Source organism: Saccoglossus kowalevskii, chromosome 22, assembly GCF_978046115.1.
Source record: "Saccoglossus kowalevskii chromosome 22, keSacKowa6.1, whole genome shotgun sequence".
Lineage (NCBI taxonomy): Eukaryota > Metazoa > Hemichordata > Enteropneusta > Harrimaniidae > Saccoglossus > Saccoglossus kowalevskii.
The window spans coordinates 26,361,728-26,389,101 of NC_140662.1; the positions used below are offsets into that span (position 1 = coordinate 26,361,728).

Genomic DNA, 27,374 nt, shown 5'->3' on the forward strand with positions numbered 1-27,374 from the left:
ACCTTATTCGCAAGTATATGAAAGCCAAACGTACATAATTTTATTATTCGAAGTTCAAGTTGGGTAATAGATATAAATATAACTTTATAAATAATAAATTAATGTACTAATTAAATAATTGAAAATTGTTCAGCAATTTGACAATAATTTTCTAGTAAAAATATTTAAGTTGTGAACGAGGAGATACCTCAACCTTCACTAATGATTACTTCCGCTCTCGAGAATTCGCTTGCCTTCCGGTCGTTATTCGATATTTTGTTAGGCTGTATCAAATTTCATAAACGATGATGTGATTGTATCTACACATATTATATGGTACATATTTTCCTCGTCGAGCGCGACACTTATTTTTTACAGGTAAGATTTTAAGGACGTACGTCTGATTTGTTTTAGTCGACAGTGTAATGACCACTCTGTTATTCACTGTTTATGCTGTCTGTAGAATGTAGTTGCAAACCCGTCACGTTCTTCACACTTTTCCAAGTAGAGTAGTTGCTGAAGATTTATGAATGTAATTTCGGTAAGCTAAATTAACTGGGCTAGATATCGAATTGTAGTATTGAGCAGTTCCAGATCCATGACAGGTCTATACTCGCAGTTCAGGCGCAGACTACTTTTATTTCCAAACTTATAATTTTACAAGAATCTGAAACTATTCACCGGCTTTCATGACGGCGTAAATTTGTTTCATGGACTATGATAAATGTTCCTAATGTCTTTATCCCGAAAGATCATTGCGCTTCATTCAATACAAAGAACATCCTCTGATTGGCTGTTATAAACCATACCTTCAGTAGGGGGGGGGGGGGGTTGATTCGTCCCAAATCACTTGCGTTCCAAGTCGAATTTATCCCACAAGTTTATTTGCCAAAAAGTTGATTTGTTTCTCAAGTCGATTCGTCAGGTTTAATATTAGCCCACTACTAACTTGCCCAGTAGGCACAAAATCCCAGTTGCTTATTGTACCACATTTTGCAGTACGTTATCCCGTTGATCCTCAAACCAAGGATATATTCATATTTCAAGATTATACTGTAATTGATTAATGTTCTGTAAAAAATAAATAAAAATAACGCGATATATTTTTATTATTTTGTAATTGTTTTTATGACGTTTTTTTCAACGGTTCACATGTATTCCACTGAGCTTATCAGAAAGTGTTATTAGAGTTATATAGCAAGCATGTCAGTAACTATATACAATTGGTCCAACCCACAACACAAACTGTCTAGACATAGCACACACCAAATGTCGATTTCAACTCCTTGCACACAAACATAAAAATCTACATCACCCTGACCAAGATCGTAATGCTGACCAAAAAAATGGGCCGAATGTGAAATGAGATGAATGTGAGAATGAATCAACTTGTGGGACGAATGTTAATTGGGACGAATTGACTGTGAATCCTTCAAGTCTTTGCAAAGTGTCTTCAATCACTGACCGTCATGTTGGCTAATTATTATGAAACATTGTTTGAATAGTCTGGTCAATATTCAAATCACCTGTATATCAACAATATAAGTTTCTGTGGTAATCTGTCATTATTGAGTTCAACAAAATCTATATTGCTCATGTAAATTTTTCAGATTTATTGGAAAATCTCGCAATATTTACACAGATCAACTGAGTTATGCCAAATTTGTATCTCTTGTCAAGGAAAGTCGCACAGCCCTGTGTGAATTAGACTTTTAAATTCAGTTATAAACAAGGACGACAGTCAGTTATAAACAAGTCAATAGACCCATGTTATGCTGATTACAACTTTCCACAACATATTAAAAACTAAGTTGAAAACTTCTTGGCTTCAAAAACATGAGTGGACAAAATCAATTTCAACAAATAGGATGTACAAATTTGAATGCAAAATAAAGTCACATTTTTAGCAAAAGAATTTACGCTCTACTTTTAATCAAACATAGTGGAACTTTTGATATGCAAATAATTGTTTACTTTTCAACTGTTGAAGGTAAAGTCAAAACAAGAAATGCTAGCAACTTTGCTATGGATATTGCAACTTTCAAAGTGACATTGATAGAGAGATAGCGAATGTCATGATCAGTTTAATTTCCACAATGAAATCATTTCATTATCATACTAGATGAGATTAAAGTGCAATCATGTTATTATGGAATGTTTTAATATTTCTTGAATTACATACAAGTTTAATAAACAAGAAATGAAAAATAGTTATTGAATACTCACCATGAAGTTGATCTCCCCATGAAATAGTGAATTTGTCGAGTGGCACCGTTAAGTCTAAAACAATGTAAACTAACTGTCAGATTGATTGTCAGAGCCGCTGTAAATTGAGAATGAGAGCAAGTTTCAAAGAAGAGACTAATTAAAGGTTAATGGTAGTAGAGTTTGATATAGGCGGTATTATCCTCCAAGGCTTGTGATTGGTCAAGTTTTTAATTGCCATAGAATTTATAAATATTTCATGCCTTCATGAAATCTGGTAAAGCTGTATTTACCTGGTGTCAAAATTCAGAAATTTGCAACTACCCCATTTAGCTAGGGGTTAGTAAAAACTTGATATTTTTATTCCCCTGACCATCGGAAATAAGCAGTCACCAAATAAAAAAATTAACTGAATAATGGATTATCGGTATCTTTTATTTACTTTTTTAGGTAAGATTACTAACTTTATCAAAAAAACCTAGAACAACCATTTAAACCTTATCTCACAGGTAAAATGTACTAAGACTGAAATTGTTGTCTTGACGAAAAACATCAACCTTGCATTCTTCAGACCTCTGATTTTGTTTATTCCAGAATGATCACATTATCCAAAAAATTAAAACAAGATGCAGAGAAGAAACAACCTAAATATCCTGCTGTAGATGATGGAAGGAGGGTTTCAATACGAGATAAATTATTGACAAAAGAAGTTCAAGAACTAGAGATGGATTTACCAGGTTAGTATTATCAAGATGCCTGTCACTGTGGACATGTGTGTGTGAAAGTAAATCAAATTACCAGTAGTATGATTGTCAGTCTTGTCAATAATTATAATTATACATCATACTCTGTATCCCCCAAATATGGAATGATATGTGGTATTTCCACGATGGCGCACATGTTTGAAATTGAAGTTCATAACAGAGAAAGTTGCACTAATTTTTACCAGCTTGTTCAGTTCTGGGCTTCACATACAGAGCAGTTAGATTTGGAAAATGTATAATTATAAGGTTATTTTGTGGTTACTGCAATGTATCTCCTAATAGATTAACATCAACATTGCATGAAAATACTGCCAATGTGTCACTATAACCATAAATATGCATGTATTAACTACTACAAAAGGTCCGGGACTCGTCAATTTCTTAGTCGGACCTCCGGATTAAAAGCACTAATAGTCCGTCGGACCATTGATTTTATCGATAACAAATAATAGTGGTGTCTGTATATAACAATTTAATCTAAAAACAGTTCTGATATTTGTGTACAGCAGCCATGAGTAACAGTTTGATTTTGGGTTTAGTGTGTCTGTATGTATGTGTGTGTGTGTGTATGTGTGTCCGTCTGTTCCACTGATATCTCAAGAACCATACATCAGTTTTTGATGAAACTTGGTGCATGGATGCTTAGGGCTAATGCGCAGATTTGATTAGGTTTTGGTAAAATTTCATGCATATTAATTTGCATGATAATAAGCTAATTTTTAGCTGTTGCATTGATATCTAAAGAACCACTTATTGGATTTTGATGAAACTTGGTACATGGATGCTCTGAACTAATGCTTGGTTTTGATTAGTTTTTGGTAAAAATTACCTAATTACTAATTACCTAATTTGCATAATGATTAGTCAATTTTCGATTTTTCCACTGATATCTCAAGTACTAATCATCACTAATCATATGACACTGCACAGACCTGATAGTTTTTAAGGTAATGTCAGTGCATATTAATTACCTAATTTGCATAATTAATTAATTTTCAGCTTTTGATGTTTCAAGTAGTAAACATTACATTTCAATAAAACGTGGTACATACATGTAGATACTCAAGGACTATGCAGAGATTGATTGTTTTGGGATAAATATTTGTGCATATTAATTACCTAATTTGCATAATTAATTAATTTTCAGCTTTTGATGTTTCAAGTAGTAAACATTACATTTCAATAAAACGTGGTACATACATGTAGATACTCAAGGACTATGCAGAGATTGATTGTTTTGGGATAAATATTTGTGCATATTAATTACCTAATTTGCATAATTAATTAATTTTCAGCTTTTGATGTTTCAAATAGTAAGCATTACATTTCAATGAAACTTGGTAAATAGATACTCAAGGACTATGCAGAGATTGATTGTTTTGGGATAAATATTTGTGCATATTAATTACCTAATTTGCATAATTAGTTAATTTTCAGCTTTTCCACAGATATCTCAAGTACTAATTATCACATTGCAATGAAACGTGGTACATAGATACTTTAGGACTATCAAGAGACCTGATTAGTTTTAGGGTAAATAATTGTGTATATTAATTACCCAATTTGCATAATTAATTAATTTTCACACTGATTTCTCAAGTACTAATCATCACATTTCAATGAAACTTTGTACATGGATGCTGTAGGACAATAGACAACTGTGGGTTAAAATCTGTACATATTAATTACTAATTTACATAATTAACCACTTTTAAGCTATCACACTGATATCTAAAGTACTAATTATTCCATTTCAATGAAACTCAGTGCAAAGATGCTCTAGGACAATGTACAAACCTGATTAGTTTGGGGTTAAAATCTGTTTATATTAATTCCCTAATTAGCATAATAATTTATAATTTTTTTTGGTTCCAATCACATTTCAATAAAACGTGGTACATAGATGGTCTGTTACATTGCGCAGACCTCATTAGTTTTCCATTAAAATCTGTTCATATTAATTTTCTGATTTGCATTATTAGTTTTTGGCTTTTCCATCACTATCACTATCTCTGACAAGTAATTTTTAATTATATTTAATGTGTCTCCAATACTCTCAGCACATGGGAGTTCTTTCTAAGTTTTATTTGATTAGTTATTGAAATTCCTGATAAAATTAAGCAAACTATTATGAAGTTAAATGCTCTGAAAACTGTTCCTGGTACGAATATGAAAGATTTTATCGATTGCTATAAACCAAAAACTTTTTGGGATATTGCTATTAAAGGTATTTTATTACCAGCTGAATATAATACAACAGTTTTTGAAAAACTGATTGACAAAACCACTAAATATATAAACAACAGATTTATTGAACTTAATGAACCACCATTTAAACAGTTGTTGTGCTTGAACTTTCATCAGTGGCCTATGGATAAACAAGAATTGGCTACATATGGCAATGAAGATATTCATGAACTCGTGAACAATACAGTGGTCAAGTCATATTTCAGTGAATCAGAAAGAGAGACAATAATTAATGATTGGTTTAACTTGAAGTTTTATTGTAAAACACACAGGTCACAGACACTTTTAGATGTATACTCAATAATCCTACAGAGTGCAAATGATGTTATTAGTGCACCAGTCAAGAAATTATTGGAATATATGTTGACAGTATCACCTAGTACTAGTGCTTGTGAGAGAGGTTTTTCTAAAGTGAATGTTATACAGCCAAAACAAAGTCAGCTTGGACATTCAGTTGTGAGACATGACAAAATAAACGATGCCAGTGATAGATTTCGCAAATGAAAGAACAAAATAAACGCAATCAAAGGCGCCAACCACGCGCGTTGGAAATAAATAGAACGCGTTGTGACGAGAAAATTCGCCTGCATCTTTCACTCACGCAAACGCACACACATGCTATTTCCGTATATTGAATACGTTGGCAACGGAAGGACAAGTTTAAATCATCTTTTATTAACACAACTTTAAAGCAACAGTCTCACATTGAATATATGTTTATCAATTATTAAACTAAACATTCAATGAAGTAGAATGTGCCGGTTAAGACGAAAAGAGAAGGCTAAGACGAAAAACATGTGACAGTAAGATTATGCTCGTCTACTACACGCCCGGGAACTACACGCTCAAGTATCCAACTTCCCATGATCAGCAATAATTTCTAATATTGCCTGGATAATTGCATATTATTAGTTGACATCAGACATATCCCTGTACAGGATTTTTTTAACATTGTCTCAAATTTCAGAATAAGTTAGGATGAATATAAATTGAATATCCATCTTTTGAAAAATCAGCTAAACAGTTTACCACCAGGATTGTGTTGAATTGACGAGTTATCAACAAAGACGACCGGACGTCTCCGGTCATGAGCTGGCTGGTTTGAATTTATCCACTTTTACAGTGATGAATATTGCGTTCAAGTTGAGTTACTAGTAATTACAAGCCTGATTTACATTTTTCTTGTGGTGTTTTTTGTCAATGTATTAAATATAAGTGCGTTGGGAAACATCATAATTATATTGCGTGAGTGAAAGACGCTGGTAAGACTGTGTCACAACGCATTCTATTTATTTCCAATGCGCGTGGTCGGTGCCTCTGATTGCGTTTATTTTGTATTTTTATTTTCGAAATGTATCACTCCCTGCGTTTTTTTTGTTATGTCTCGCAACTGAACGTCCAAGCTGACCTTGTTTTGGCTGTAAAAACTGAACTCAGAACTAGACTTTATACAACTTTCAGAACCAATTATTTGTTATGTCCGAAGGACCAGATTTAGCTGATTATAATCCTGACCCAGCAATTGTTGAATGGTTGTTATCTTCATCAACTTCAAGGCATATATCAGGACATAAGTTACCTCAACCTAAAACTGATGAACATGCTCCATTACCTGAGATTGTATCAGAAAAGTAACTTACTCATGTACATGTATTAAAAAGGAAATATGCTTTTAGAAAATAAAAAAATAATGTTAAAACATCAATTCAGGACCAGTGAAATTATTACACGAACTAGTGACAATTTTCTTATCACTAGTCCTGGACCAGTGGAAAAATCCCATATTCTTCAACCCCTGGATTTTCATTTGTTCCTTGACTTTACTACACATGTTTAATAATTGCATTTTCATTATACCACGGTGCCATGGATATTTATCCTCAGCAGAAGTCATTCCTTATCATTATTGTCTCTTTTAGTTTATTATATGTGACATTGATCCAGTTTCTTATTTCTGTATATCTACGAACCTTAAACAAATTTGTGAGAAGTGAGAAAATGAAAATAGTTAGCTACCATTGTAGCAAATGATGAGATTTCCTTTGCTTTTGTTCTAAGTTATATATATACAATCGCTAACAAAACACTGGTGAAACATCCATGAAAATGAAAAATTTTTGAATATTTTACTATGATAAATTTTGTGTGTTTTCATTATGGTGAAAAAGTGTAGTTATAAAATTACGTGACCTATTTATTAGATTGAATGATAACAAATGGCTTTAATTTCCGTTGCTTTTCCCAAACCCATGTGTTAGGGTTACAGCATTACCTAGTGGTAATAATACATATAGACATCTTTACTGATAATGTGTGAATCATTTCAGACAGCTGTAAGGTTCACTTTGAAGATGTGAATAAGTTATCATCTTTCATGTTGAAAATTGTGCCAGAAGATGGTTACTGGGCAGGAGGGATATTTCATTTCCAAATAGAGGTACCAGAAGAATACAACATGCTGGTGAGTCTGAATACCTCCCAGGGGTTTTTCTAAATCAGGGAACAGGGGCGCAGCGCCCTGATACTCTCTGCTGGCACCTTCTTACCAAATTACTGATGGAATTTTGAAGTCATAAATATATTTCTTGAGCCGCGCACTTCCGTGCTGTCATACGACAGGAAATCATTCTCAAATATATTTTTCTCCATGAAAACTTCCTAGCAACACCAGCTGACAATGTGTCTGGACACCAAATACACTAAAATTACCCTCAAAATATTTCAATGGCGATAGATACTTTCCGATATGGCGTTTTCAGGTTGATCCGCCATGTTGTTTCTGTGCTAGCTACTCTCCCTCAACTCCCTCGCCTGTGTGTGCTCCCTCTTGTTCATTTTTTCTTGAAAAACCTCTGCCTACCATAGAAAATGTACATACAGTGTACATACTCAGTAATGTAGTAACCAAGGGAGCTTTCTAGAATGTTGCTTTTCCATACTAAGGACAGAATAGTGGTAATCAAGAAATAATTATAGTTTTGTGTGCATTTTGTGATATCCATCTAACCGTTATATTACAACCACCAAAAGTCTTCCCTGTTTTACACTGGTGTGCATTTTGTGATTTCCATCTAACCGTTATATTACAACCACCAAAAGTCTTCCCTGTTTTACACTGGTGTGCATTTTGTGATTTCCATCTAACCGTTATATTACAACCACCAAAAGTCTTCCCTGTTTTACACTGGTGTCCATTTTGTGATATCCATCTAACCATTATATTACAACCACCAAAAGTCTTCCCTGTTTTACACTGGTGTGCATTTTGTGATATCCATCTAACCGTTATATTACAACCACCAAAAGTCTTCCCTGTTTTACACTGGTGTACATTTTGTGATATCCATCTAACCATTATATTACAACCACCAAAAGTCTTCCCTGTTTTACACTGGTGTGCATTTTGTGATATCCATCTAACCATTATATTACAACCACCAAAAGTCTTCCCTGTTTTACACTGGTGTCCATTTTGTGATATCCATCTAACCATTATATTACCACCACCAAAAGTCTTCCCTGTTTTACACTGGTGTGCATTTTGTGATTTCCATCTAACCATTATATTACAACCACCAAAAGTCTTCCCTGTTTTACACTGGTGTGCATTTTGTGATATCCATCTAACCGTTATATTACAACCACCAAAAGTCTTCCCTGTTTTACACTGGTGTGCATTTTGTGATATCCATCTAACCGTTATATTACAACCACCAAAAGTCTTCCCTGTTTTACACTGGTGTGCATTTTGTGATATCCATCTAACCGTTATATTACAACCACCAAAAGTATTCCCTGTTTTACACTGGTGTGCATTTTGTGATATCCATCTAACCGTTATATTACAACCACCAAAAGTCTTCCCTGTTTTACACTGGTGTGCATTTTGTGATTTCCATCTAACCGTTATATTACAACCACCAAAAGTCTTCCCTGTTTTACACTGGTGTCCATTTTGTGATATCCATCTAACCATTATATTACAACCACCAAAAGTTCTCCATGTTTTACACTGGTGTGCATTTTGTGATATCCATCTAACCATTATATTACAACCACCAAAAGTCTTCCCTGTTTGACACTGGTGTGCATTTTGTGATTTCCATCTAACCGTTATATTACAACCACCAAAAGTCTTCCCTGTTTTACACTGGTGTCCATTTTGTGATATCCATCTAACCATTATATTACAACCACCAAAAGTTCTCCATGTTTTACACTGGTGTGCATTTTGTGATATCCATCTAACCATTATATTACAACCACCAAAAGTCTTCCCTGTTTGACACTGGTGTGCATTTTGTGATTTCCATCTAACCGTTATATTACAACCACCAAAAGTCTTCCCTGTTTTACACTGGTGTCCATTTTGTGATATCCATCTAACCATTATATTACAACCACCAAAAGTTCTCCATGTTTTACACTGGTGTGCATTTTGTGATATCCATCTAACCATTATATTACAACCACCAAAAGTTTTCCATGTTTTACACTGGTGTGCATTTTGTGATATCCATCTAACCGTTATATTACAACCACCAAAAGTCTTCCCTGTTTTACACTGGTGTGCATTTTGTGATATCCATCTAACCATTATATTACAACCACCAAAAGTCTTCCCTGTTTTACACTGGTGTGCATTTTGTGATATCCATCTAACCATTATATTACAACCACCAAAAATCTTCCCTGTTTTACACTGGTGTGCATTTTGTGATATCCATCTAACCATTATATTACAACCACCAAAAGTCTTCCCTGTTTGACACTGGTGTGCATTTTGTGATTTCCATCTAACCGTTATATTACAACCACCAAAAGTCTTCCCTGTTTTACACTGGTGTCCATTTTGTGATATCCATCTAACCATTATATTACAACCACCAAAAGTTCTCCATGTTTTACACTGGTGTGCATTTTGTGATATCCATCTAACCATTATATTACAACCACCAAAAGTTCTCCATGTTTTACACTGGTGTGCATTTTGTGATATCCATCTAACCGTTATATTACAACCACCAAAAGTCTTCCCTGTTTTACACTGGTGTGCATTTTGTGATATCCATCTAACCATTATATTACAACCACCAAAAGTCTTCCCTGTTTTACACTGGTGTGCATTTTGTGATATCCATCTAACCATTATATTACAACCACCAAAAGTCTTCCCTGTTTTACACTGGTGTGCATTTTGTGATATCCATCTAACCGTTATATTACAACCACCAAAAGTTCTCCATGTTTTACACTGGTGTGCATTTTGTGATATCCATCTAACCGTTATATTACAACCACCAAAAGTCTTCCCTGTTTTACACTGGTGTCCATTTTGTGATATCCATCTAACCATTATATTACAACCACCAAAAGTTCTCCATGTTTTACACTGGTGTGCATTTTGTGATATCCATCTAACCGTTATATTACAACCACCAAAAGTCTTCCCTGTTTTACACTGGTGTGCATTTTGTGATATCCATCTAACCGTTATATTTCAACCACCAAAAGTTCTCCCTGTTTTACACTGGTGTGCATTTTGTGATATCCATCTAACCATTATATTACAACCACCAAAAGTCTTCCCTGTTTTACACTGGTGTGCATTTTGTGATATCCATCTAACCATTATATTACAACCACCAAAAGTCTTCCCTGTTTTACACTGGTGTCCATTTTGTGATATCCATCTAACTATTATATTACAACCACCAAAAGTTCTCCATGTTTTACACTGGTGTGCATTTTGTGATATCCATCTAACCGTTATATTACAACCACCAAAAGTCTTCCCTGTTTTACACTGGTGTACATTTTGTGATATCCATCTAACCGTTATATTACAACCACCAAAAGTCTTCCATGTTTTACACTGGTGTGCATTTTGTGATATCCATCTAACCATTATATTACAACCACCAAAAGTTCTCCATGTTTTACACTGGTGTTCATTTTGTGATGTCCATCTAACCGTTATATTACAACCACCAAAAGTCTTCCATGTTTTACACTGGTGTGCATTTTGTGATATCTACCTAATCTTTATATTACAGCCACCAAAAGTCAAATGTAAAACTAAAATATGGCATCCGAATATTGCAGAAAATGGTGATATATGCTTAAGGTAAGTTAAAAGTTGTTGCTCTGAAACTCAATGAGTCTACCCCTACCCTGGGTATGTGTGCCACAGACTCAATGGGTCCACCCCTACCCTGGGTTCATGTACCACAGACTTAATGGGTCTACCCCTTCCCTGAGTGTGTGTGCCACAAACCCAATTGGATTTTCTCTGCTTGCTACATTAACCTTATGTTTTTGTTATTTTCCAGTTTACTTAGGGAACACTCTTTAGATGGTACTGGTTGGTCACCTGCAAGAAAATTAAAAGATATCATATGGGGTCTCAATTCTCTTTTCTTGGTTAGTGTCATTAATAGAAATGTCTAAACTCAAAGAAGTCACAATGCTGTTAGTCAAAGACTTTCCTCTCTAATTTGTTGATATGTCTTCCTTTTTTTCCAGGACCTTCTTAATTTTGATGATCCTTTAAACATTGATGCTGCAGAACATTTTTATAGAGACAGAGCTGGTTTTAAAGCTAAAGTTAATGAATATGTCAGGCGATTTGCACAAAGATGATGCTATTTTATTTTGGTGTGAAGGATTATGGGTATTTTATCAGTCTTCTTGCGTATGCAGTGATGGAAAGTCATTGTTCAAAATGTGTTACAGTGACCGCTACTAAAATTCATTCTCTTAATGACTTTTGAATGGAATTGAAGATTATAACATCTATTATGAGTTAATGTTATTAGAATACCAAAATTGAGAAAAGATTAGGGTTACCAAACATTTTTTCATGAAACGTGAGTTTGAAAGACCAAAATTTCTTTATCTTTTGTATAATTTATAATTATTTCCAAATTTGAAGTGCCATGGGATGAATTTTGAATGTGAATGAATTGAATATGAATTTTGTTAAAATGGACATATAATTTAGAGTGTTCCCAATGTGAATACTTTCCATTATATGCAATGGGATGGTCTCTCCCATAATGGATTGCATATATGTGCAGTAACGTGCTCAGTACTGCCAATTTAGTACAGCCCTGAAGTACACATGTACCACATTTGAGAAAAGTAGATTGCGTTGTGTGAATAACGTGAACATTTGCTTATGGTGTTTCATGGGTATTCAACTTATTAAATAAGAGCAAACAAGATATATTTTTTGTTTCAAAAGTATGGAAAAGTGGCTTTTTTTATTCATTATGAAATATCTTTTGGGAGAAAAATGGTCTGCAACATACACAAATCGGAACTGTTTCCATAGAAATTTGTATTTTGTATTAGGAAATAGTATTTGTCAAAATTTTCCAACGATTTGGTAAAACCTCAAGAAAAAACCCATCTTACAACTATGTGTGATTTTCAAACCATATTCAAGAAAATTTTGAGATATGATTTTTTTACTAATGATCAATGGCTATAAAATCAAGGGTGTTTGATACAATTTTTTTGTGAGAAGTAGTTTGGTAACCATAAATTTTTTTTCTGGATTTTGTGAGCAACAGCAAAAAATAAAACCATAAGGTGAAAGTCAAGGAAAACTTGTAAGTTTTAATGGTAGCCAACTACCACAATTTTCTGTAGTTCTTTAAAATTTTTGTATTTGCCACCTATTTCTTTTACAACCAGACTTGTCTCATTCTATTATTTATCTGCTACAACGTATGAACATTTCCTTTTGTCAGCAACTCCCATAGCCAACCATAGGCACATAATAACAAAATCTACATATTCATTTCCCATCAAATTCAAGATTTTATTTTCCTACCTCTCATATCAATAATTTGTTTAATTACATTACCAATATTTCTCAGGTAAAATAGGAGTAAAAAACGTTATGATAAATCATACTTGTCAATTGGCTACAATCTAGGTGGTATCTTATTTTCACTGTCAGTTGACTGCAATGCGTCTATTCAATTTATCAAATATATGGTCAGATTTTATTGGCAGCCACTGTAACTCATCCATGGAAAAGATGTGTTGGTTAAAGTAATAGAGAGAAAATGTATTGTTTTTGTTGAGTTTTAATACTTGGGACATTAATGCTCTGATGGCATGTTTGGTGCAGTATGTGCAACATTTTTATATCTTCTAAAGTAATCTGAAGTTGCAGTTTGTTGCTAAAAATATATCATTTTCTATGCAGGCTGATTGTTGTAGACTTGTATATGTCATGTTGGCTAATGATATTAGCCTGTATATGATTTGTGATCACTCTAAGAATCACTGGAGTCATCCATTTTAGCTCTCTGTTCAAGGTATTTATATACCCGGTACTTATAAAAGTCTGCTTCCACATGCACTTGTCTTGGAGATGTGCTACTAATATAGAAAATACAATTTAGTTTGGTGCACCAAAAAACAAATTAAGTATTTTATTTGCATTTATTTTCTGTCAATAATTTATGTCAATGTCATTTATTACCCAAGGAATTGGCAACATCACCTTCACCATTGTTTATCTTCAAGTTAGAGTACTGAAGAAGGCTTAAATACAAATTTGTTCATGTCAGACGTTCAAGTGGTGAGCTAAAGTTTGCTCGTTAGTTCTATCGACTGAGATTGTCATAAAATCACAATGACAAGCCACTATTAGGGATATGAATGAGCCTTTCACTGCAAGGTTGAATGTATGCCAACAGTGGGCTGTTCCTTGTTGGTCAACCTAACCTTTGAACTACCAAGACAAAATTTGATTCTATTTATAGATTTTGATCTACTAGCAGATGTTGAATGAGTCTACTGTATCTGCTTCATTAGAAGTACATCTCTAATAGAAGTACAAATTAGATAGAAAATTGCATTTTTTGTGTTCTTGAACATTAGACTTGCATTGGCTATATACAAACACCATTCATTTATGTAAGAGCTGATGCTATTGATAGAGAACATAGGTACTTTGTGGAAGACAGCAAACGTTGACTTGGCAGTGAAATGATATGCAAATTACCTAATTAAAATGCACAGATAGGACAGAAAACTATTTTATGCAAGGTGCCAACAGTTCACAAGAGGGTGATAAGATAAACAGTGCAAGACTCATGAGTGGGGGCGGTAAGGAGTAGAAATGAAGGTTACACTTTGACAAAGATTTATTTTTAAACACTGTAGATGCATGTCCTAGATGCATCTTATCAGTTGTAAATTTTATAAAAATTGGTTTTCATTTCTGATGTGCGCGTGTTACCATGTTCTATTTTTGCAATTTTCTGTTCTTGGAACTTAGCCTTACTAGATGTATAACTAGGATTAGAGTTGTACATTATATATCTAATATTATCTGTTATATATTGTAGACTATTCACATAGTAATTATTAATATATATAGCATGAGTGATGGGTGCAATAAAAGTCAAACTTTCGCATTGAAATTTGTATGTGTTTAAATGGATAAGTGTGTTGGTGTACCTGAGTCTATTAGACTCCACAGTTACTGTAGCTTTCACATATTTGAATGCTTGTAAACAGTGTTAATGGAATCAAGCAATGCATGACCCAAGCAATATGTCCCATGATTCGTATTTACAAAATACCCCTTATACACAAATTTTGGTCTGCCTATTGTTCTAACAATCTGTTAACTTATGATAGCAGTCATTTTTTGTTCAGCATTCTTTTTTCAGCATCAGTATTTACTGGAAACACTTTAATTCATGCAATACTCTCTGCCAAACTTGATGATGGGAACTCATTTTTATTTGGACTTCAAGAAAATAGCATTAATCTACTTCAAAGAACCCAAAACACTGCTGCTAGAATCATCTCTCGTACTAGAAAATCTAAGCATATAATCCCAGTTCTACAAAAAATGCTTTGGCTTCCTGTTCATCACAGAATTGAGTACAAAATTCTTCTGTTAATGTTTGAAGCTTTGAACAGCCTTGTTCCAAACTACCTAACTGATCTTCTTCATTTATATACACCTGGTTGTACGATTCATTCTTCCAATAAGAACCTTCTTTGCACCACAAAATATAAATTGAAAACATATGGAAGATGTGCCTTTTCACATGCTGCTCCTCAACATACATTTCCTGGCTGAACTGCCCAACCATACTGTGCATGTGTGTTGTGTTTTGATAAGCCACTAATGTATGTTTACTACTGTGTGTTATAGCGCCATCACAGCCCTAGGTGACAGTTTGAAATATCTTTTGTTTATTAATGTGTGCATGTCGTCTGTGCATGTGTTTTCCAGGCTGTACTTTTGATAACCACCATTCCACCCTGGATCTCTTACTGATTACAATACACATTAGTTGTATAGGGCATCTTTTTTCTTTTCTTGCATTTGTAGTTCTACCATTTTTTATATGAGTGTCTTCTTTCTCAGCCCATATGTTTCTGATTAAAGGCACTGAGCTGCCCATTATGCCCAACAGTACTGTGCATGTGTTTTGGTAAGCCACTAATACTTTGTATGTCCATACTACAGTGGTAAAGTGATGTCCAACAGTGTGTCTTACTGTGAATCTTTCTTGTGCTACTTTTTATGTTCATACCACAGTGGTAAAGTGATATCCAACATTGTGTCTTACTGTGAATCTTTCTTTTGCTACTTTTTATGTTCATACTACAGTGGTAAAGTGATATCCAACAGTGTGTCTTACTGTGAATCTTTCTTGTGCTACTTTTTATGTTCATACCACAGTGGTAAAGTGATGTCCAACATTGTGTCTTACTGTGAATCTTTCTTGTGCTACTTTTTATGTTCATACTACAGTGGTAAAGTGATATCCAACAGTGTGTCTTACTGTGAATCTTTCTTTTGCTACTTTTTATGTTCATGCTACAGTGGTAAAGTGTTGTCCAACATTGTGTCTTACTGTGAATCTTTCTTGTGCTACTTTTTATGTTCATACTACAGTGGTAAAGTGATGTCCAACATTGTGTCTTACTGTGAATCTTTTTTGTGCTACTTTTTATGTTCATACTACAGTGGTAAAGTGATGTCCAACATTGTATCTTACTGTGAATCTTTCTTTTGCTACTTTTTATGTTCATACTACAGTGGTAAAGTGATGTCCAACATTGTATCTTACTGTGAATCTTTCTTTTGCTACTTTTTATGTTCATACTACAGTGGTAAAGTGATATCCAACAGTGTGTCTTACTGTGAATCTTTCTTGTGCTACTTTTTATGTTCATACTACAGTGGTAAAGTGATGTCCAACAGTGTGTCTTACTGTGAATCTTTCTTTTGCTACTTTTTATGTTCATACCACAGTGGTAAAGTGATGTCCAACATTGTGTCTTACTGTGAATCTTTTTTGTGCTACTTTTTATGTTCATACCACAGTGATAAAGTGATGTCCAACATTGTGTCTTACTGTGAATCTTTCTTGTGCTACTTTTTATGTTCATACCGCAGTGATAAAGTGATGTCCAACATTGTGTCTTACTGTGAATCTTTCTTGTGCTACTTTTTATGTTCATACTACAGTGGTAAAGTGATGTCCAACATTGTGTCTTACTGTGAATCTTTCTTGTGCTACTTTTTATGTTCATACCGCAGTGATAAAGTGATGTCCAACATTGTGTCTTACTGTGAATCTTTCTTGTGCTACTTTTTATGTTCATACTACAGTGGTAAAGTGATGTCCAACATTGTATCTTACTGTGAATCTTTCTTTTGCTACTTTTTATGTTCATACTACAGTGGTAAAGTGATATCCAACAGTGTGTCTTACTGTGAATCTTTCTTGTGCTACTTTTTATGTTCATACTACAGTGGTAAAGTGATGTCCAACAGTGTGTCTTACTGTGAATCTTTCTTTTGCTACTTTTTATGTTCATACCACAGTGGTAAAGTGATGTCCAACATTGTGTCTTACTGTGCATCTTTTTTGTGCTACTTTTTATGTTCATACCACAGTGATAAAGTGATGTCCAACATTGTGTCTTACTGTGAATCTTTCTTGTGCTACTTTTTATGTTCATACCGCAGTGATAAAGTGATGTCCAACATTGTGTCTTACTGTGAATCTTTCTTGTGCTACTTTTTATGTTCATACTACAGTGGTAAAGTGATGTCCAGCAGTGTGTCTTACTGTGAATCTTTCTTGTGCTACTTTTTATGTTCATACTACAGTGGTAAAGTGATGTCCAACAGTGTGTCTTACTGTGAATCTTTATTGTATCGCGTTTGCCCCACACGTTCCGGGAAATTGCTGTTTGAATATGTACGCCAGCTTACTGTGGGAATGTAATAAACTTCTTCTTTACAAATAACTGGAGGATTTGTTTGTCTATCATTGTTTTAAACAGTTAGTAGTGTAGAAAGAATCGATTCACAATTGTGAATTTTAGTGTGCGCCCCACTTTTGAAAACCTAGTTTCTAACAATCGGGAAACAGCTCTTCATCTAATAATTTTGGTGCAAAAGTTTACCTAGATATGTTCCCGTACCAATATTTGTTGGAACTTGTTCCTTCGAAGCAGACAGTATAGTAGTCCTACTATACTGTCTAGTATAGTAGGTATAGTAGTCCTACTATACTGTCTAGTATAGTAGGTATAGTAGAACTACTATACTGTCTAGTATAGTATGACTACTATACTGTCTAGTACAGTAGGTATAGTAGGACTACTATACTGTCTATGTTCAAAGTAATGTTATCGTAATGTAAATTATTTCAACACCGTGACGTTATTTGAAAGAATTCGTTTGGTGGAATAGCGCCCCTCGTGTCAAGAATTGTTTTTTGTTTTGTTTTTGTGCTTTACTGCATGCCTTTGTCGGGTCCGAGGGCGCTTTTGTGGAAAGGTACTTGTTATGGTGTGCGCAGTGCGAATAAAATAGTTGATTACATTTTACACCTTGCCCACGTCTACGAATTTACGTTTTTTTATTTATTTAAATTTTATAATTACAAAAATAAAACAATTGATTACAGCTTACAAAAATACCCCTTGCTGACCCTATAAATAAATCTCGTGGTCCGAGTCTGTTTGTGGCACCGTGGCGACACGCTGCTGGTTTCTAGTATGTGTTCTCAGTTGCACCAATACGTTATTGACAAAACATGAACCCATGAAATATGTAGTGTAGTGCTCAGTAAATAGTATAAGGGGTTGAGCACTAGAAATGCAAGGGTAGAATTATGAAAAAGGATTATACAGAGAAAAATTACAGAAACAAATATTATATAAAAATTCCACACACACACAAACACAAACAAACAAACAAAAACAAACAGCAACAACAACAACTTAAAGCAACGTAAACTTGCTAAAAAAAAATACAGTTTACAACTAAAGGAAGGACAATAATGAGCGCAATAGTTCTGCACCCCTGCCAATTGAGTTAAATGATGAGAGGAATAACAAAAATTCTCGCGATTTATATAGTAGTATAAATTCTGTAAACCTTCGTGGGAAAATAATTATTCTGTTATATTTAAAAAGTGTATACAAATAGTTCAGATACAGTCAATTAAAACTGGGATTACCCTTCGACTCGAATAACATTTCGTTCACCATTCACGGCAAGATTCCTTATCTGATAAAATGATATGGTGAGCAAAATGTGGCTTTTATCCAATTTTGTGGGAGGTGCTAGGGGACGGAAGGGTGTTGAAATCATCAGCTTTAAATATTATACGTACTGTTTTAATACAAATCTAATATTAAGGCAAGGTGTTTTTTTTACAGACGAGGCTTTATAAAGTCACAACAACGTGCGATTTCCGTTGGTCTTGCGATTAAATTGTTGTTTCGTGACCCTTGACCCCGATTTCGCGAAGTGGGTGACTACTATCTGCATATTCATGATGTACCGTAATCAACTCAGATCACAGAGTGGACGCACCTGAAAGGTGCTGTGATCGGTGTACTGTCGAACGATTTACGGTGTTTTATTCAAAATTCTTGACATTCCAAACATTTGTCAACACTTAAAACTCCGTAACAACATCCAGGTCATAATATGTACTAAAGCATCGACAGCGGGACAGAAACACCACGACAAAGTTCTTGAGCTGTCCTTGCGGAGTTCAATATACGGAGTGACTCAGCTTGCTCGACGCCTGGCCAGTTTCAAACTGAATGCCAGTGGTGTCCATTTATTATTCGGACGTGGATTTGCAGTGTGGGCCTCGTCGCTACCGTGTCGAGGTGGTTCGATCAGCGGCGATCGGTGCTTGGAGCGACTGGCTGGTAAGTTGACTTGTGAACCTCCCCGTTGTGTCGTGTTTATTTCTGGGTGTGAGCATGCCGTCTATATAGCTATGTACGAAATTTTAAAATCAGGAAACGCGAATACATTGTTTTGTTTTTTTAATTTATTTATAGATCTAAAAAAAGCAATGGTGTATCAGTCACTGACAATGTTTGTAGACATGTGTTAGCAAAGTTGTCACCAGCTGTAACAATATAATTATTGTAATGAACAAATCATAACAAAACATTAACTTATCCATCCGACTAAAGTACAAGTGACAACAAAATAAGTTAGTCTTATTATTCACTTGAGATTGTAATCTGTATCGTTATTTGATGTATTTATAATTATCATTTCTGATGTGACCAGATATTGCACACGTCAGCTCGAGTGTTTAGGCGTTTTTGAGCGTTCACATTTCACGCAATCACGCGCATGTGGTCGTATGTGGGCAGTTGCCGAGTGCATAGAGCTCTATTCTTAGCTTCCTGCTGAGAGATACGTGGATCGTGATCAGGTCGCACCACATGAGTTTATTGCGCGGAGGGAACCCTATTTTCAATCAAATGAACTTACAAGGACAGTGCCTATTGTTTCTGACACGTTTCAATCGTGGTGGTAACACTGTTTTGAGTCTTATCTTTATTTGCCTGTGTTGTTTTTATCTCGTAAACAAAAGGTGGGTTACCGCGGGCACGTTGTTATAACCGAACATTTATAGTAGCAGTGGTAGGGAAAAGCCTGTAAAAATAATCAGTGGATTTGGTTATCTGTGAAACAGTGTCAAAAGATAACTCAAATTAACTGTGAACGGCACAGATGTGTCATGCACAAAGGGGGTATTTTTTGTAAATATTGAAATGAAAGATATATTTCATATTATTGTTATATTCTTTTGTAAATTGAATCACTGATCTTTCTGGGGGTAAGAGAAAAACTACAGCAAATACAAAGAGTTTGTTTCTATGGAAACCTGGGTGATTATTGCTATTGCCTGCTTTGAAGATTTTAATCTTAGAGTTGCACAGAATGTTGGATATTAGAGCCCCACTGGCATTTGAATTGTCAGTCAATTAATTATGTGTACAAAATCAATGGAATTCTTTTGAATTGTAATTAATATAATTTCTCAAAATCGGAAAATTTGTTAACTTTGCAAATATTGTATTAAATTTTTCATGGATATAGTAAGTATGAATTTTTCATGGGGAGTCTGAATTTGGAGGAGGCACAGTCTAAGGTGCATCGTTGGAGGTAGGGGAGTCTGAATTTGGAGGAGGCACAGTCTAAGGTGCATCATTGGAGGTAGGGGGGTCTGAATTTGGAGGAGGCACAGTCTAAGGTGCATCGTTGGAGGTAGGGGAGTCTGAATTTGGAGGAGGCACAGTCTAAGGTGCATCATTGGAGGTAGGGGGGTCTGAATTTGGAGGAGGCACAGTCTAAGGTGCATCGTTGGAGGTAGGGGGGTCTGAATTTGGAGGAGGCACAGTCTAAGGTGCATCATTGGAGGTAGGGGGGTCTGAATTTGGAGGAGGCACAGTCTAAGGTGCATCATTGGAGGTAGGGGAGTCTGAATTTGGAGGAGGCACAGTCTAAGGTGCATCATTGGAGGTAGGGGAGTCTGAATTTGGAGGAGGCACAGTCTAAGGTGCATCATTGGAGGTAGGGGGGTCTGAATTTGGAGGAGGCACAGTCTAAGGTGCATCATTGGAGGTAGGGGAGTCTGAATTTGGAGGAGGCACAGTCTAAGGTGCATCATTGGAGGTAGGGGAGTCTGAATTTGGAGGAGGCACAGTCTAAGGTGCATCATTGGAGGTAGGGGGGTCTGAATTTGGAGGAGGCACAGTCTAAGGTGCATCATTGGAGGTAGGGGAGTCTGAATTTGGAGGAGGCACAGTCTAAGGTGCATCATTGGAGGTAGGGGAGTCTGAATTTGGAGGAGGCACAGTCTAAGGTGCATCGTTGGAGGTAGGGGGGTCTGAATTTGGAGGAGGCACAGTCTAAGGTGCATCATTGGAGGTAGGGGAGTCTGAATTTGGAGGAGGCACAGTCTAAGGTGCATCATTGGAGGTAGGGGAGTCTGAATTTGGAGGAGGCACAGTCTAAGGTGCATCATTGGAGGTAGGGGAGTCTGAATTTGGAGGAGGCACAGTCTAAGGTGCATCGTTGGAGGTAGGGGAGTCTGAATTTGGAGGAGGCACAGTCTAAGGTGCATCGTTGGAGGTAGGGGGGTCTGAATTTGGAGGAGGCACAGTCTAAGGTGCATCATTGGAGGTAGGGGGGTCTGAATTTGGAGGAGGCACAGTCTAAGGTGCATCGTTGGAGGTAGGGGGGTCTGAATTTGGAGGAGGCACAGTCTAAGGTGCATCGTTGGAGGTAGGGGAGTCTGAATTTGGAGGAGGCACAGTCTAAGGTGCATCGTTGGAGGTAGGGGAGTCTGAATTTGGAGGAGGCACAGTCTAAGGTGCATCGTTGGAGGTAGGGGGGTCTGAATTTGGAGGAGGCACAGTCTAAGGTGCATCATTGGAGGTAGGGGGGTCTGAATTTGGAGGAGGCACAGTCTAAGGTGCATCATTGGAGGTAGGGGAGTCTGAATTTGGAGGAGGCACAGTCTAAGGTGCATCGTTGGAGGTAGGGGAGTCTGAATTTGGAGGAGGCACAGTCTAAGGTGCATCGTTGGAGGTAGGGGGGTCTGAATTTGGAGGAGGCACAGTCTAAGGTGCATCATTGGAGGTAGGGGGGTCTGAATTTGGAGGAGGCACAGTCTAAGGTGCATCGTTGGAGGTAGGGGGGTCTGAATTTGGAGGAGGCACAGTCTAAGGTGCATCGTTGGAGGTAGGGGAGTCTGAATTTGGAGGAGGCACAGTCTAAGGTGCATCGTTGGAGGTAGGGGAGTCTGAATTTGGAGGAGGCACAGTCTAAGGTGCATCATTGGAGGTAGGGGAGTCTGAATTTGGAGGAGGCACAGTCTAAGGTGCATCATTGGAGGTAGGGGGGTCTGAATTTGGAGGAGGCACAGTCTAAGGTGCATCATTGGAGGTAGGGGAGTCTGAATTTGGAGGAGGCACAGTCTAAGGTGCATCATTGGAGGTAGGGGAGTCTGAATTTGGAGGAGGCACAGTCTAAGGTGCATCATTGGAGGTAGGGGGGTCTGAATTTGGAGGAGGCACAGTCTAAGGTGCATCATTGGAGGTAGGGGGGTCTGAATTTGGAGGAGGCACAGTCTAAGGTGCATCATTGGAGGTAGGGGAGTCTGAATTTGGAGGAGGCACAGTCTAAGGTGCATCCTTGGAGGTAGGGGGGTCTGAATTTGGAGGAGGCACAGTCTAAGGTGCATCCTTGGAGGTAGGGGGGTCTGAATTTGGAGGAGGCACAGTCTAAGGTGCATCGTTGGAGGTAGGGGGGTCTGAATTTGGAGGAGGCACAGTCTAAGGTGCATCGTTGGAGGTAGGGGAGTCTGAATTTGGAGGAGGCACAGTCTAAGGTGCATCGTTGGAGGTAGGGGAGTCTGAATTTGGAGGAGGCACAGTCTAAGGTGCATCATTGGAGGTAGGGGAGTCTGAATTTGGAGGAGGCACAGTCTAAGGTGCATCATTGGAGGTAGGGGGGTCTGAATTTGGAGGAGGCACAGTCTAAGGTGCATCATTGGAGGTAGGGGAGTCTGAATTTGGAGGAGGCACAGTCTAAGGTGCATCATTGGAGGTAGGGGAGTCTGAATTTGGAGGAGGCACAGTCTAAGGTGCATCATTGGAGGTAGGGGGGTCTGAATTTGGAGGAGGCACAGTCTAAGGTGCATCATTGGAGGTAGGGGGGTCTGAATTTGGAGGAGGCACAGTCTAAGGTGCATCATTGGAGGTAGGGGAGTCTGAATTTGGAGGAGGCACAGTCTAAGGTGCATCCTTGGAGGTAGGGGGGTCTGAATTTGGAGGAGGCACAGTCTAAGGTGCATCCTTGGAGGTAGGGGGGTCTGAATTTGGAGGAGGCACAGTCTAAGGTGCATCGTTGGAGGTAGGGGGGTCTGAATTTGGAGGAGGCACAGTCTAAGGTGCATCATTGGAGGTAGGGGGGTCTGAATTTGGAGGAGGCACAGTCTAAGGTGCATCATTGGAGGTAGGGGAGTCTGAATTTGGAGGAGGCACAGTCTAAGGTGCATCGTTGGAGGTAGGGGGGTCTGAATTTGGAGGAGGCACAGTCTAAGGTGCATCGTTGGAGGTAGGGGGGTCTGAATTTGGAGGAGGCACAGTCTAAGGTGCATCGTTGGAGGTAGGGGGGTCTGAATTTGGAGGAGGCACAGTCTAAGGTGCATCCTTGGAGGTAGGGGAGTCTGAATTTGGAGGAGGCACAGTCTAAGGTGCATCGTTGGAGGTAGGGGGGTCTGAATTTGGAGGAGGCACAGTCTAAGGTGCATCATTGGAGGTAGGGGAGTCTGAATTTGGAGGAGGCACAGTCTAAGGTGCATCATTGGAGGTAGGGGGGTCTGAATTTGGAGGAGGCACAGTCTAAGGTGCATCCTTGGAGGTAGGGGAGTCTGAATTTGGAGGAGGCACAGTCTAAGGTGCATCGTTGGAGGTAGGGGGGTCTGAATTTGGAGGAGGCACAGTCTAAGGTGCATCATTGGAGGTAGGGGGGTCTGAATTTGGAGGAGGCACAGTCTAAGGTGCATCATTGGAGGTAGGGGGGTCTGAATTTGGAGGAGGCACAGTCTAAGGTGCATCATTGGAGGTAGGGGGGTCTGAATTTGGAGGAGGCACAGTCTAAGGTGCATCATTGGAGGTAGGGGGGTCTGAATTTGGAGGAGGCACAGTCTAAGGTGCATCATTGGAGGTAGGGGAGTCTGAATTTGGAGGAGGCACAGTCTAAGGTGCATCCTTGGAGGTAGGGGGGTCTGAATTTGGAGGAGGCACAGTCTAAGGTGCATCCTTGGAGGTAGGGGGGTCTGAATTTGGAGGAGGCACAGTCTAAGGTGCATCGTTGGAGGTAGGGGGGTCTGAATTTGGAGGAGGCACAGTCTAAGGTGCATCATTGGAGGTAGGGGGGTCTGAATTTGGAGGAGGCACAGTCTAAGGTGCATCATTGGAGGTAGGGGAGTCTGAATTTGGAGGAGGCACAGTCTAAGGTGCATCGTTGGAGGTAGGGGGGTCTGAATTTGGAGGAGGCACAGTCTAAGGTGCATCGTTGGAGGTAGGGGGGTCTGAATTTGGAGGAGGCACAGTCTAAGGTGCATCGTTGGAGGTAGGGGGGTCTGAATTTGGAGGAGGCACAGTCTAAGGTGCATCCTTGGAGGTAGGGGAGTCTGAATTTGGAGGAGGCACAGTCTAAGGTGCATCGTTGGAGGTAGGGGGGTCTGAATTTGGAGGAGGCACAGTCTAAGGTGCATCATTGGAGGTAGGGGGGTCTGAATTTGGAGGAGGCACAGTCTAAGGTGCATCATTGGAGGTAGGGGGGTCTGAATTTGGAGGAGGCACAGTCTAAGGTGCATCATTGGAGGTAGGGGAGTCTGAATTTGGAGGAGGCACAGTCTAAGGTGCATCATTGGAGGTAGGGGGGTCTGAATTTGGAGGAGGCACAGTCTAAGGTGCATCATTGGAGGTAGGGGGGTCTGAATTTGGAGGAGGCACAGTCTAAGGTGCATCATTGGAGGTAGGGGGGTCTGAATTTGGAGGAGGCACAGTCTAAGGTGCATCGTTGGAGGTAGGGGAGTCTGAATTTGGAGGAGGCACAGTCTAAGGTGCATCATTGGAGGTAGGGGAGTCTGAATTTGGAGGAGGCACAGTCTAAGGTGCATCATTGGAGGTAGGGGGGTCTGAATTTGGAGGAGGCACAGTCTAAGGTGCATCATTGGAGGTAGGGGAGTCTGAATTTGGAGGAGGCACAGTCTAAGGTGCATCATTGGAGGTAGGGGAGTCTGAATTTGGAGGAGGCACAGTCTAAGGTGCATCCTTGGAGGTAGGGGAGTCTGAATTTGGAGGAGGCACAGTCTAAGGTGCATCATTGGAGGTAGGGGAGTCTGAATTTGGAGGAGGCACAGTCTAAGGTGCATCATTGGAGGTAGGGGAGTCTGAATTTGGAGGAGGCACAGTCTAAGGTGCATCATTGGAGGTAGGGGAGTCTGAATTTGGAGGAGGCACAGTCTAAGGTGCATCATTGGAGGTAGGGGAGTCTGAATTTGGAGGAGGCACAGTCTAAGGTGCATCATTGGAGGTAGGGGAGTCTGAATTTGGAGGAGGCACAGTCTAAGGTGCATCATTGGAGGTAGGGGGGTCTGAATTTGGAGGAGGCACAGTCTAAGGTGCATCATTGGAGGTAGGGGAGTCTGAATTTGGAGGAGGCACAGTCTAAGGTGCATCATTGGAGGTAGGGGAGTCTGAATTTGGAGGAGGCACAGTCTAAGGTGCATCATTGGAGGTAGGGGAGTCTGAATTTGGAGGAGGCACAGTCTAAGGTGCATCATTGGAGGTAGGGGGGTCTGAATTTGGAGGAGGCACAGTCTAAGGTGCATCATTGGAGGTAGGGGAGTCTGAATTTGGAGGAGGCACAGTCTAAGGTGCATCATTGGAGGTAGGGGAGTCTGAATTTGGAGGAGGCACAGTCTAAGGTGCATCGTTGGAGGTAGGGGAGTCTGAATTTGGAGGAGGCACAGTCTAAGGTGCATCATTGGAGGTAGGGGGGTCTGAATTTGGAGGAGGCACAGTCTAAGGTGCATCATTGGAGGTAGGGGGTCTGAATTTGGAGGAGGCACAGTCTAAGGTGCATCATTGGAGGTAGGGGAGTCTGAATTTGGAGGAGGCACAGTCTAAGGTGCATCATTGGAGGTAGGGGGGTCTGAATTTGGAGGAGGCACAGTCTAAGGTGCATCGTTGGAGGTAGGGGGGTCTGAATTTGGAGGAGGCACAGTCTAAGGTGCATCATTGGAGGTAGGGGAGTCTGAATTTGGAGGAGGCACAGTCTAAGGTGCATCATTGGAGGTAGGGGGGTCTGAATTTGGAGGAGGCACAGTCTAAGGTGCATCATTGGAGGTAGGGGAGTCTGAATTTGGAGGAGGCACAGTCTAAGGTGCATCATTGGAGGTAGGGGAGTCTGAATTTGGAGGAGGCACAGTCTAAGGTGCATCATTGGAGGTAGGGGGGTCTGAATTTGGAGGAGGCACAGTCTAAGGTGCATCGTTGGAGGTAGGGGGGTCTGAATTTGGAGGAGGCACAGTCTAAGGTGCATCATTGGAGGTAGGGGGGTCTGAATTTGGAGGAGGCACAGTCTAAGGTGCATCATTGGAGGTAGGGGAGTCTGAATTTGGAGGAGGCACAGTCTAAGGTGCATCATTGGAGGTAGGGGGGTCTGAATTTGGAGGAGGCACAGTCTAAGGTGCATCATTGGAGGTAGGGGAGTCTGAATTTGGAGGAGGCACAGTCTAAGGTGCATCATTGGAGGTAGGGGAGTCTGAATTTGGAGGAGGCACAGTCTAAGGTGCATCATTGGAGGTAGGGGGGTCTGAATTTGGAGGAGGCACAGTCTAAGGTGCATCGTTGGAGGTAGGGGGGTCTGAATTTGGAGGAGGCACAGTCTAAGGTGCATCATTGGAGGTAGGGGGGTCTGAATTTGGAGGAGGCACAGTCTAAGGTGCATCGTTGGAGGTAGGGGGGTCTGAATTTGGAGGAGGCACAGTCTAAGGTGCATCATTGGAGGTAGGGGGGTCTGAATTTGGAGGAGGCACAGTCTAAGGTGCATCATTGGAGGTAGGGGGGTCTGAATTTGGAGGAGGCACAGTCTAAGGTGCATCGTTGGAGGTAGGGGGGTCTGAATTTGGAGGAGGCACAGTCTAAGGTGCATCGTTGGAGGTAGGGGGGTCTGAATTTGGAGGAGGCACAGTCTAAGGTGCATCATTGGAGGTAGGGGGGTCTGAATTTGGAGGAGGCACAGTCTAAGGTGCATCATTGGAGGTAGGGGGG

The 27,374-nt window shown here is 39.0% G+C and overlaps 2 protein-coding genes and 1 long non-coding RNA gene across 5 annotated transcripts in view; all 3 read left to right on the plus strand.

Annotated features, from left to right (window-relative positions):
• Positions 1-190: 190 nt before the first annotated feature.
• LOC100368369 (NEDD8-conjugating enzyme UBE2F-like) lies at positions 191-14,641 on the plus strand. The gene is made up of 6 exons (XM_002733737.4): positions 191-357; positions 2,779-2,921; positions 7,523-7,656; positions 11,252-11,322; positions 11,528-11,618; positions 11,721-14,641. Exons 2-6 carry the CDS (start codon positions 2,780-2,782, stop codon positions 11,835-11,837), a joined length of 555 nt encoding a protein of 184 aa, XP_002733783.1. The 5' UTR covers positions 191-357; position 2,779; the 3' UTR covers positions 11,838-14,641.
• A 4,583-nt stretch (positions 14,642-19,224) lies between these two features.
• LOC102801861 (uncharacterized) overlaps positions 19,225-27,374 on the plus strand; it is a 63,680-nt gene continuing 55,530 nt past the window's right edge. The window contains exon 1 of the mRNA XM_085495854.1: positions 19,225-19,427. The gene's annotated coding sequence lies outside the window, so the exon portion shown is untranslated. The remainder of the gene's footprint in view (positions 19,428-27,374) is intronic.
• LOC146729460 (uncharacterized) lies at positions 20,653-26,914 on the plus strand. Of its 3 annotated transcripts, none has more exons than XR_014928295.1 (3): positions 20,653-24,000; positions 24,511-26,040; positions 26,448-26,914. It is a non-coding gene; the product is annotated as an uncharacterized LOC146729460 (long non-coding RNA). The 3 variants fall into 3 exon arrangements; XR_014928294.1 differs by lacking the exon at positions 26,448-26,914 and having other exon boundaries at positions 20,653-23,592; positions 23,746-24,000; positions 24,511-26,251; XR_014928293.1 differs by lacking the exon at positions 26,448-26,914 and having other exon boundaries at positions 24,511-26,251.